At 47.8% G+C, this 12,144-nt stretch overlaps 1 protein-coding gene across 7 annotated transcripts in view; it reads left to right on the top strand.

The window, feature by feature from the left end:
- Nucleotides 1-11,536, top strand: part of LOC141257316 (gastrula zinc finger protein XlCGF66.1-like) — a 29,540-nt gene extending 18,004 nt beyond the window's left edge. For 4 of the 7 annotated variants that reach the window (XM_073671752.1, XM_073671751.1, XM_073671754.1 and 1 more), the window contains 6 exons: nt 2,935-3,090; nt 3,202-3,369; nt 3,453-3,576; nt 3,697-3,794; nt 8,671-8,728; nt 8,971-11,536. In XM_073671752.1, the coding sequence (XP_073527853.1) occupies nt 2,983-3,090; nt 3,202-3,369; nt 3,453-3,576; nt 3,697-3,794; nt 8,671-8,728; nt 8,971-9,734 (1,320 nt within the window). In that variant the 5' untranslated portion in view covers nt 2,935-2,982 and the 3' untranslated portion in view covers nt 9,735-11,536. The remainder of the gene's footprint in view (nt 1-2,934; nt 3,091-3,201; nt 3,370-3,452; nt 3,577-3,696; nt 3,795-8,670; nt 8,729-8,970) is intronic. The other 3 variants (XM_073671753.1, XM_073671756.1, XM_073671757.1) reach the window with 1 other exon arrangement.
- Nucleotides 11,537-12,144: the final 608 nt, after the last annotated feature.

Genomic DNA, 12,144 nt, shown 5'->3' on the forward strand with positions numbered 1-12,144 from the left:
TTCTTTGTGTAGGAGGTGCGGCTTCATCCAGGGCGCATAGCATTATTTTGTTATAATGCTTCAATGCAGATTCGGGACATGAGAGGGAGGAGATTGGGGCCAATGATGATTGCAACCTTTTTATAAATTTCTGGGTGTTAATGGCGCGTAAATTTCTATAAGTGTGGACGGTGGGAGTGTCTTGAGTAGAGTCACAGTTCTTGACAGAGAATGAAAGAAGATTATGGTCAGAGAGTGGAAGGGGAGAGTTAGTGAAGTCATGTACTGAGCAAAGCCGTGAGAAAATCAGGTCCAATGTGTTCCCGTCCTCATGTGTAGGAGAATTAGCAAGCTGTGAAAGGCCGAAGGAGGAGGTTAATGATAAAAGATGCGTGGCAGATGGGGAAAGAGGATCGCCAATTGGGATGTTAAAGTCTCCCATGATTATCGTGGGGATGTCGCAGGATAGAAAATTTGTAAGCCAGGCAGCATAGTGATCCAGGAATTGACGGGGGGGACCTGGGGGGCGATAGACAACCGCCACTCGCAGGGAGAAGGGCCGGTAGAGTCTGACTGTGTGGGCCTCAAAGGACGGGAAGATAAGGGAGGGTACAGGGGGGATAACCTGAAAAGTACATTTTGTTGAAAGAAGCAGACCAACACCTCCACCTGATCTGTTGTCAGGTCGCGGGGTATGAGAGAAATGTAGGCCACCATAGGAGAGAGCTGCAGCGGCGGTGGTGTCCGACTGCTGGATCCAGGTTTCAGTGAGAGCCAGAAGGTTGAGGGAATTAGAGAGGAAAAAGTCATGGATGTAAGAGAGTTTATTACAAGCTGAGCGTGCATTCCAAAGGGCACAGTTGAATGAGACAGAAGATATGCAGGGAATATTAATGAGATTAGCAGGGTTTCTGAATGTAACAGGGAAAGTGTTAGTGTTATTATTACTGGAGGGTCCTGGGTTGGGAGAAATATCACCTGCGACTAATAGAAGGAAGATACAGAGAGTGAGCAGATGATTGAGTGATTTGTGAGAGCGTTTCCTGCGTTGTATGGTGGGAATGAATGGATCTGCGTGGTATAACATTGTGAAGAGAGCATGACAACTGTACATAGGAGAAGAGAGGAGTGAGGGATTAATATGGATGAAGTGTGCCGCATTTGTGGGTGAACGGTGAATGTGGATGATTGTAGCAACCAGAGTATAAATGGCACAGATACAGAGTCACCAACTTGACTTTCTATTTTTTGTGGACATCTGAGCAAAAAAATCACGGAAACATCAGAAACCCATAATAAATCATTATGATATAAGTGATTTGTGTCTACAGCCCAGAGCTCTGATATGAAGACATGAACTGCAGTCACTGTAAACTGTAAAATGATGATAATTACAATCAGAATAGTCGTACAAGTTTCTTAACCATCAAAAAAATCACGGACGCCTTCAAATTTTTTTTTTTACTGGCCGGGCACAGAAGTGCATTATGTTAATGGAGGCTCCTGGACAGTTGGCGATCCTGCTGGGGGGTCTGTGGGACCTCGCTGACTCCGGTAAGAGCAGGATATTCCCCTGGGTGAATCGGGTTTTTAATACTTCCCAACTCTCCCAGAACATCTGAGCGGCTGCTGAAAAGAGAAAAGACCTCACGAAAGTTTGGGTGATTCTCCTGGTCACACAGGAGCCCCCCCAACGCAGCATTTTCCGTCCCCTCACGGCACTGTGACGCAGACGGTGCCATGGTGTAATCCTCTGCCTGTCTCTGTCACCATAAGCTCTGCCATAAGAGGTCAGAGAGAGTATGTAATAATGTAGTGAGGGGGACAGTGTGCCTAATTGTGTATCTGTTGTGTACTCGGGTACTTCTCCTTCAGCCGGCGCTGAGCACTTCGTCCTCCATCTGTAGCTGCCGGCTCCTGTGAGCGTCAAATTGTCACCCCATCCAATGAGCTCATGTGACATATGGCTCAGTGACGAGACACCACTCAAGAATTCTTTTAGTTGGCATCCATGACTCTTCTGTATGACATCAGTCTGCATGTGACTCTCTGCCAAACTCAGCTTTGCCACTGAGTCAACTCAGCTATATCACTGCTTGAGCTCCCTATTGCATTCTGCGGCAAACTCAGCTTAACCATATTAGTGAGTCTATCCTTCTTCCTTTTGGATTACAACTCTGCTTCATCAGTCCCGGTGGTTCCAGTTCAGCGCCTCCTGTTGCTGTCCGGCCGCTACGGCCTCTGTGGTTCCACCATTGTCGCTAACGTCACCTGTTTGTATTGCATAATAGCTGCACATCCTGACCCACCAGGATCCACTCATAATAAGGGGGCACAGAGCACCAAATTATTTACTCAGCGGACTCTGCTTCATTCGGCAATTCCTAAAGTATGTATATCTCATGCCATCAACACATATGTAATACCTGAAGAAGGCTCATATAGAGTCGAAACGCGTTGTATGCTAATAAAATTAGATTATTTAATGTATCTTCGCATCCTACCTACTGTGTTCCGGGAGCGCATACCGCCTGGAGAATGATTAGATATGTGATGCCATCAACACAGGAAGAAGAAATATAATAAACCACTAAATCCACAATGAAAAGAGGAATAATGGGCGCTCATCACAAGATGGGTATAAGAAATAGCCTCTTTGCTCCTTTGTTCTCTGGTATTATGGGTATAAAGCTAACAGCCGTTTCACGTTTATCTTATATTTGATCGCTTAGAGGAACATTACTAAACGTGGTACATCACAGTGTGTATCCTGTGGGATACTGTATTCACCATGTAGCAGGGTAGTCAGCTAATATATTATAATATGACCAGCAGCCCGATATATATAAGCCACCTCCATTGTATACTGAGTATAACGCATTGTAAGTCCAGATTCATGAGACCCTGAATTTCATGTAATATTTTCCTCCGAATGTGATTTTGCTCAATCTTCAGTGTTTCCTCAGGTTCCTGATGTTCAGGACTTATTTATTTTCATAGCTGATGGTCCTTTCCATCAGTGACCCCCCGAGGATGGAGCAGGGCAGAGACCACATGGCGGCTCGGATATTAGACCTCACCCTGGAGATAATCTACTGGATCACTGGAGAGGTGAGAGCTTCACATCACATCACTCTGATCTCTAGTAATAAAGCCGAAAATGATGGGAAAGGTGAAGGATTCTCGGCCTCTGTGTAGTGATCGGCGTCTCCCCATACACAGGATCACACAGTAGTGAAGACGTCGTCTGGGGAGTGTGTGACCCCCCGTGTGTCAGGAGGGCGGAGCAGGACCCCCAGTGCCATCACCGAGCCTCCACCTCATTCACTGATACATGAGCAGAAGATCATAGAACTGACCACCAGGATCACTGAGCTGCTGAGCGGAGAGGTGAGCGCTGCCGGGAATGCTGGGACATTGTACAATAACGCCGGGGGAGGGGTCTGCTAATGACGGGTCATTGTGTGTGTCAGGTTCCTATAAGGTGTCAGGACGTCACCGTCTATTTCTCCATGGAGGAGTGGGAGTATCTAGAAGGACACAAGGATCTGTACAAGGACGTCATGGTGGAGAATCACCCGTCCATCACATCACCGGGTAAGAGGAGACCTTCCTGGGTTGTAGAGGAGAGAACAGGTCTGAGAGTCGTCTAGATTCCCCATCATCTGCTCATCACATATAGACAATGTATTCAGACACTGCAGTTATTTCCTATAGATGGATCCAGTCCGAGAAATCCCCCGGAGAGATGTCCCAGTCCTCTGTATTCCCAGGATCGGCCAGAAAAGGAGGAAAATGTCCCCCGGGATCATCAGGTAGATGAGATGAGATTTCTACTATTCTTCTATACATTGATGTAATAAAGCTTTGTACAAAACTCTTCCATCACCCGTGCAGTTTACACCTGGCAGTCCTCACAATATATATGCCGATCAGACATAACATGAAAAACTTTTGCTTAATATTGTGTCACCAGAACAGTTCTGACTCATTAAGGCTCATGTGACGCTCGCAGTCCTGCCCTGAGAGGTGGGGGTACTCGGAGCCGGGTCAGATGTTTGGTGGGTTGTAGCCGTGGCCTGGACCCATTCCGTGCCCAGGGCAGTCACATTTTAAAAGGGTGTAATGGGCTTTCAGGGTTGGTGTTAATCGAGTGGTTGTATTGAGTACGCCACCTGTGGTGTCTGGTGATTCCCCACCAGCGCTGCGTTCAGTCCTCTGAGGCGGGATGTAGTGGCAGCCGGAGATGATACTACTCCCCACAGGCGGAGCAGGGCCTCTGGGCAGAGAAGACGGATCAGGGGAGTAGTAGTAGGAGATGTGGTGCGGTGCCGCGTTGCAATAAGAAACCGAAGGCCATAGGGGTAGTCTTCCAAACTTTACTCACGGTGGTATGCACAGCTGCAAGGCTTCTCCCTTCTCCTCACGGCGCACTGCGGCCACCGGGACCGGGGGTCCGACAACCTCCAGGTAGTTCAGGTGCCTTGGTCAGGACCCCGCACCAGAGTGTTCCTAGACTTTTCCACTAGGTCCTCTCCGGTCCGTATGTGGTGCGTGTACTAAGGCTGGGTCTCCCTCTGGACTATGCACAGAACAAGGGTACGGGTGGCGACTCCGCTCCGTCCGTTACCCGGTGGGATCCACTGAGCCTCCGGGCTTCTCCGACTGAGACATAGAGTAACAAAGTCAGATATCGGGGGCCGGTACCCCTTTTGCAGCAGGAATCCCTCTGACTAGGCCAGAATAGCGAGGACAGGTGGCGTATACTGCTCCGTCTGCATCCCCCTGGGATCCTTTTGCCTGCGGAGCTTTACTCCTCCACTCCCCTCCAGGCCTTCTTGGGTAGGGACCTTGACCGGGTAGAGACAGCCGTTAACTCTTGCCCGCTCCTCGACTCAAGGCCAGAGTACGAGGACCGTGTCCCCATCAACTGCAGGTTCACACAGAAAGCCACGTTCAGTGATGAAGATCACAGTCAAAGACCATAAGCCCAAGATGGCTGTTTATTAAATATGAATTTTTGTTGTGTAACCTCCAAGTGTGTCCTCCACCCTCACCCACTACTAGGTTCCCCCTTACTTTGGTTCCCCCATTTCCACTTATCCCGGCTGGGGCAGCACCCTGGTGCCTATAAGCCCCCCCACATGTGGGAGAGGTGTAGTGTTGGATGCAGAGGTGAGGTCCTGACAGTTGCACCATCCTTACCTCGAAGGAGGGATACCACACCTCATTAAAGAGATGCAGTACCCCTGTGGCGACCGAACCCTCAGGGGCACCACATTCCTCCCTGGTGAAACACAGCACGTCCGCGGGCTGCAAAGAGAGCAAAACCTGGTACAGACTTTTTAAATTTTTGTATAACATTATAACAATCTTCCCATTATGGGAGGCACTTCTTCTTGAACGTTACAAACTTTAAATAGTATAAAAGTATACAAAAGTATAAAAACATCACAGAGACATTATGCAAATAGACAGACTGATTAAAGTGCAGTACGCAAGAGTCAGTTCAGAAGCAAGAGGGACCTGTCCCAAACCCTCAACGTAGGCCCTGGGGTGGCTGCAGGGCATGAAGATCCGGAGTTGGACCTCCAGGAGAGCCACGCCAGACAGGTTTTTCTTCTGAGGTCTGAGGTAGTAGTAGAGCGGTTTTATATAAAACCAATAGGGAGCACCTAAAAAGATGCAAACTATTTACAAGAAGTAGAAGAGTCTGTCTACTGCCAGTCCGCAGGGACAAATATCTCTAGAATACGGCAGGAAAACATGGTTAACATAAGCAATAACAAATGAAGTCCAAAAGGTTACAGCCGCCGGGGCCGCTTAATCCATATCTCCCCACCGAGGAAAAGGCTCATTCCTCCCGACGGAGGCTGGTCGGTCCTCCACTGTCTTTCGCGAGGGGGCATCTCTCCTGGACACCTTGTGAACATCCAGGGCGTACCACCCCCACACCCCGTGGTGGCGGGTGTACGACACGAAGTCACCCGAGAAGAGGTTCCGGCCAGGGTGTCCTTTCTTCAGCCGCTGCTCGACGTCCTGCCTGCTGACAAAGACGTCTTGCTCAAAGTGGGGACTTCTTATGAAGCCCCATCCTGCCTCGTGGTGGAAGCGGACGACTTGCCCGTGCTCCCGGGGGCTTGGACAGGCTGCCTCCTCCTGGCGGGCCCTGGATTTTGTGGCCTTGGCGCGCACCTCCAGGTGCTCGCAGCGGATTTCCCTCTGCCGTTGCTCCCTGTCAAGCTGGAGAATTTGCTGCCTACACAGCTCTCTCCTCCTTCGAGCTTCAGCTCGGGTCTCCTGGGGGAAACCCATCAGGTCCCCCCCCCTGGTTGTCCCAGGCCAACTCTTCCGCTGCCGGCCAGGCAACTGGAGGTGTGGGTAGCGGTGACAGCAGGGATTGCTGCAGGTCCTCGATCAGTGTGAACCAGTCCGGGTTGAAGTCGGTAGGTTCCCCAGTGGGCACAAGTTCCTCCGAGACAGGAGGCGGGAGGCAATGCAGGCCTCCGGCGATGGCGGAGGCTTCCAGCTCCGGGGCAAAGACCTGCTCCCAAATTACTGCACCAGGGAGCAGGTACTCGGTCATCAGATCCAGGAGGGGCACAGTGTGCTCAGCAGCCGGGACGAGGGTTTCACTCTTACCCGATCCTGGGCTGCACGCAACCTCCGATGCTTCTTCCTCCTGGGTTGCTGCTCCTTGGCGGCAGGCCCGCATCTTTTGCAGCATCTCTTCTTGACACGCGGCGGACGCTGCACGCTGTGCCTCAGCAACCCTTCGGGCCAGGTCTGGGGTTTCCCGACGGAGAAACTCAGTATCTCCCGGGGTTAAGACCATGCCTCCCTCCTCTCCGACAGGAGTAAGACTTGGGCCGACTGCAGAAGGCTCGGGTTGACTTCCCTCAGCAGCGTCCATTACTGCTCCGGAGTATGGTAAGTCTCGAACTGTTATGGCCGCACCTTGTGGTTTCCTTCGTTTCCTCCTCTTTTCGGGGCGGCTCCAGGGCGGTAGGCTGACAGGCAGTCCTTGGGACGTCCCATCCGTCTTGACGGACACTACCTTGCGGACAGTCTCTGCTGGAAGGGGCGGTCTGCACTTTTGGCGCCTTGGGGGAGCCAGGCCCACCATAAGAGGTGCCAGGAAGCTGTCCTGTCTGCACATTATGGCGTCCATTCTTCTTGGGCGGGCGCCATTTTAAGTGGAAAGCGACAGTCTAAGGTAAAAGGTGCACAGTACCCGGTAGCAATGGGCAATTTCCTTCCGTTGCTGCGGGCACGCTATCCTGCCAACTATGCCAAGTATGTGACGCTCGCAGCCCTGCCCTGAGAGGTGGGGGTACTCGGAGCCGGGTCAGATGTTTTGTGGGTTGTAGCCGTGGCCTGGAACCGTTCCGTGCCCAGGGCAGTCACATTTTAAAAGGGTGTAAAGGGCTTTCAGGGTTGGTGTTAATCGAGTGGTTGTATTGACTACGCCACCTGTGGTGTCTGGTGATTCCCCACCAGCGCTGTGTTCAGTCCTCTGAGGCGGGATGTAGTGGCAGCCGGAGATGATACTACCCCCCACAGGTGGAGCAGGGCCGAGAAGACGGATCAGAGGAGTAGTAGTAGGAGATGTGGTGCGGTGCCGCGATGCAATAAGAAACCGAAGGCCATAGGGGTAGTCTTCCAAGCTTTTCTCACGGTAGAATGTACAGCTGCAAGGCTTCTCCCTGCTCCTCACGGCGCGCTGCGGCCACCAGGACCGGGGGTCCGACAGCCTCCAGGTAGTTCAGGTGCCTTGGTCAGGACCCCGCACCAGAATGTTCCTAGACTTTCCCACTAGGTCCTCTCCTGTCCGTATGTGGTGCGTGTACTAAGGCTGGGTCTCCCTCTGGACTATGCACAGAACAAGGGTACGGGTGGCGACTCCGCTCCGTCCGTTACCCGGTGGGATCCACTGAGCCTCCGGGCTTCTCCGACTAAGACATAGAGTAACAAAGTCAGATATCGGGGGCCGGTATCCCTTTTGCAGCAGGAATCCCTCTGACTAAGCCAGAATACCGCTCCATCTGCATCCCCCTGGGATCCTTTTGCCTGCGGAGCTTTACTCCTCCGCTCCCCTCCAGGCCTTCTTGGGTAGGGACCTTGACCGGGTAGAGACAGCCGTTAACTCTTGCCCGCTCCTCGACTCAAGGCCAGAGTACGAGGACCGTGTCCCCATCAACTGCAGGTTCACACAGAAAGCCACGTTCAGTGATGAAGATCACAATCAAAGATCATAAGCCCAAGATAGCTGTTTATTAAATATTAATTTTTGTTGTGTAACCTCTAAGTGTGTCCTCCACCCCCACCCACTACTAGGTTCCCCCTTACTTTGGTTCCCCCATCTCCACTTATCCCGGCTGGGGCAGCACCCTGGTGCCTATAAGCCCCCCCACAGGTGGGAGAGGTGTAGTGTTGGATGCAGAGATGGGGTCCTGACAGTTGCACCATCCTTACCTCGAAGGAGGGATACCACACCTCATTAAAGAGATGCAGTACCCCTGTGGCGACCGAACCCTCAGGGGCGCCACACTCAGACTCCACAAGTTTCTGAATGTTCCCTGTGTAATCTGGAGCCAAAACATTGAAACATTAGCAACAAATCCTTTAATGTCTCGAATAGGATTCCCTTTTATTTTTTTAATTTATATCTTTAATGTGGGATTTTTACAGGAAAGTTCTGGTGAAATAACGAGAGGACTTGAAAACCCCACTTCAGCATCACTGACCGGTAAAAGCCACTCATGGGAAGATCAGTAAAATGTCTTATTTCTTTCTTTTTTGAACTTTTACAAGAAAATTAGGGTGAAGAAGGGCGATGTAGAGGGGTGTGGTCTGTAAATGGGACCTTTCCATGTGTTATTTTCCTCTATGTCCATTTTACTTTATTTACTCCTTGTCGTTGTCACAGACTTAGTAAAGCTTCATTAGTTTCTTTAGAAAAATGAAAACATGTTGGTTTCCTTTTTTCAGATGAAAACGGGATGAGCGGCTCCATTGCACATCACAATGTGTCTCTCTGTTATGAAGTAGAGGATAACAATATAATAGCCGATGATGAACCTGCCGTCAATCAGTGCATTCATTCATCCTCTGACCTCGCCGATTGCTGGATACCTTCATCTGATCAATCGCTGATCCAGGACCAAACTGGAAATGTATGGAAATATTTAAAAAATAAATCTAATCGTACTTTGCCTGAGCAAATTGTGACAGACGCACAGCCATTTTTATGTTCCGAATGTGGGAAATGTTTCTCGAGGGAAATTCAACTTAAGAGACATCGGAGAACTCACACAGAGAAGAAGCCGTACTCTTGTCCTGAATGTGGGAAGCGTTTTCGTACAAAAACACTTCTTAAGAACCATGTAAGAGTACACACGGGGGAGAAGCCGTTTCCTTGTCCTGAATGTGGGAAGCGTTTTGGTACAAAAACACTTCTTAAGACCCATGTAAGAGTACACATGAGGGAGAAGCCGTTTCCTTGTCCTGAATGTGGGAAATGTTTTAGACGGAAAACATATCTTGCGACTCATCTAAAAACTCACACGGGGGAGAAACCATTTATATGCTCAGAATGTGGGAAATGTTTTAGCCATAAATCACATAAATTGGTTCATCTAAGAAGTCACACAGGGGAGAAACCATTTTTGTGTTCAGATTGTGGGAAATGTTTTGCCCACAAATCAAATCTTGATAGACATAAGAGAAATCACAAGAAGGAGAAGAGATTTTAATGTTCCGATACTTGATTGAAATGTTTCAGAGATAGGACCTGCTGCCTATATATGCCTTCTCACATACAATGTGACCCTTACAGGTCTTGTGTTTTCACAGAAAGACACAGTCAGTACTCTGCAGACTAAAGTCCAACTCACTAGAGTAGGACATGAATGCGATAGAAGGAGTCTAATTTCCACATTTGGGCTTGGACACCCTACAGGTTTTGAAAGGTTAAGAAACTCACATTAAATGTCTGTCACATATAATCCACCTAAAACAGCAGATAGTCAAATCATTAAACTTACAAGCTATCCTAAAAAATTAGAATATAGATTAGTAAAAATAGACTATTTATTATAGGGGTTGTCCACTATTAGGACAACCCCTTCTTATACCCCACGCTTGGCCCCGATAAAATAAAAAAGCTTATACTCACCTCCCATGCCAGCGCCGTTCCAGCGGTGTGAGTACTCACGGTCCCGGCGCTCTCATACTGTTGTTGTGATACGTGACCGCAGCACCCAATCAGCACTGGTATCACTGTCCCCCCTGTGGACGTTTTGAACACGAGGAAGTCAGAGATCAGCCGCAGCCCAGACTTTCTCTTCATGTTCAAAACGTCCTAAGGTTGGGCCAGTGACGCTGGTGCTGATTGGGCACCGGGGTCACGTGTCACAACAATCGCACGAGAGCCCCGGGACCCCGAGTGCGGACACCTCTGGAATGGCGCCGGCACTCAAGGGGAGTTTATATAGTTTATATTGTTTTATAGGGGCCAAACATCTAGATCAAGAAGAGGTTGTCCTAGTAGTGGACAACCCCTCTAATATATGTAATAAATCCAAGACAAACCCAACAAGAAAATACATATACAACCATCTAAAATACATGACTGGAAGCCCCAGTAAAAAAAACACCCTATTCACAAAACATAATGCACCCTGAATGGGAACCACAGAGTAAAAAAATACAATAATATCCACTTATTCAACAAATTATTCAAGCATTCATCTATTAACTGTGGTTCTGGCACTGCATTCATGTACTGATGGTTGTTCTGGTGCTGCATTCATATACTGACGGTGGTTCTGGTGCTGCATTCTGGTACTGATGGTGGTTCTCTATTCATGTACTGAAGGTGGTTCTGGTGCTGCATTCATGTACTGACAGTGTTTCTGATTATGTATTTATGTACTGATGGAATTTCTGGTGCTGCATTCATGTAATGATGGTGGTTCTGATGTTGCATTTATGTAATGTTGGTGGTTCTGGACTCATGCAATAGATAGTATTACAAATAGGCTAATCAGCATAATAGAAGATTAATGAGCAGAAGTACCCAATATAACTTGTTTAAGCCAACAATGAAGTAGGTAAAAAATATAACTTTTAATATTCACATTAAAAAAACTAATTAGGGACAACAAAAAGCTGTAGCCATCTAAAATTATCATGCCATAGAATAAAAGGAACTAGATTAATATTCATCTCAGGTAATATCCCAGATCAGAGAATCTCCATAATATTCTCCCAAACTCTTTTGACTTAGAATCTAAAAAATACATTTGGTATCAATTTGGTGTGATTTTTTTTGTCCCTAATTAGGATGTTTTTAGTATTATAAATACTTGTCATTATGATGGGGCTGGGTAATGGGATACCTGAGCAGAAGCCCCGATGTGTGTTTCGCTTCTTCATCAGGAGCCACATTAAATGTCTTTGAAGTTTTACAGATTTACAAGTTGCCATACTATGGAATAGGGAAGTTCCAGAAGCCAGTACATTGACTCGTGCTTCATTTTGTGGATTGTTGATTAGATCGAAATACTGTAAATAAAAATATTAACTTCTTGGTTTCTAAAAATGTTCGGATTGGATTGTAAAATCCTTCATATTCAGTTCACAGAACAGATTATATGGAAGTATTTGTGATTCAGGTGGCCAGCGATGGGCTAAGTGAGCATTTCTGGCCATTTTCAATACTTCGAGACCATGAAGAAGAGATCAGCTGGGACCAGTTGAATATCAGAATGGGAGCTGCGAGAGATTAATGAAGGTGAGAATTCATTTTTTTTTAAATTTTTCTTTAGTCAGTCCTTTGCCCCAATTTGCGCCATGACCAATTTTTGTTTTTGTGCTTTCATGTTCTCATTTTCTAAGACCCGTAATATTTTTATCCTTCCATTGATGGCACTATGTGAGTAGTTGCTTTTTGGCATTTCTATTTGTAACATTTTGGGCTACCTGTTTTGTTTTGATTATGTTTTATTGCATTTTATAGAGAGATGTTGCGACTGAAAAAAACCTCCACAATCATGGACGTTCGATTTTTTTTTTTTTTTGTCTCTTTACAGTGTTTAGCAGATGGGTTAAGTAGTTTGATAGTTTGATCAGACGTTTAAGGATGTAGTGATAACAAAAAAT

This window comes from Phyllobates terribilis, unplaced genomic scaffold (assembly GCF_046119375.1).
Source record: "Phyllobates terribilis strain yellow unplaced genomic scaffold, ASM4611937v1 Scaffold_3__8_contigs__length_932513732, whole genome shotgun sequence".
NCBI classification, from domain to species: Eukaryota; Metazoa; Chordata; class Amphibia; order Anura; family Dendrobatidae; genus Phyllobates; species Phyllobates terribilis.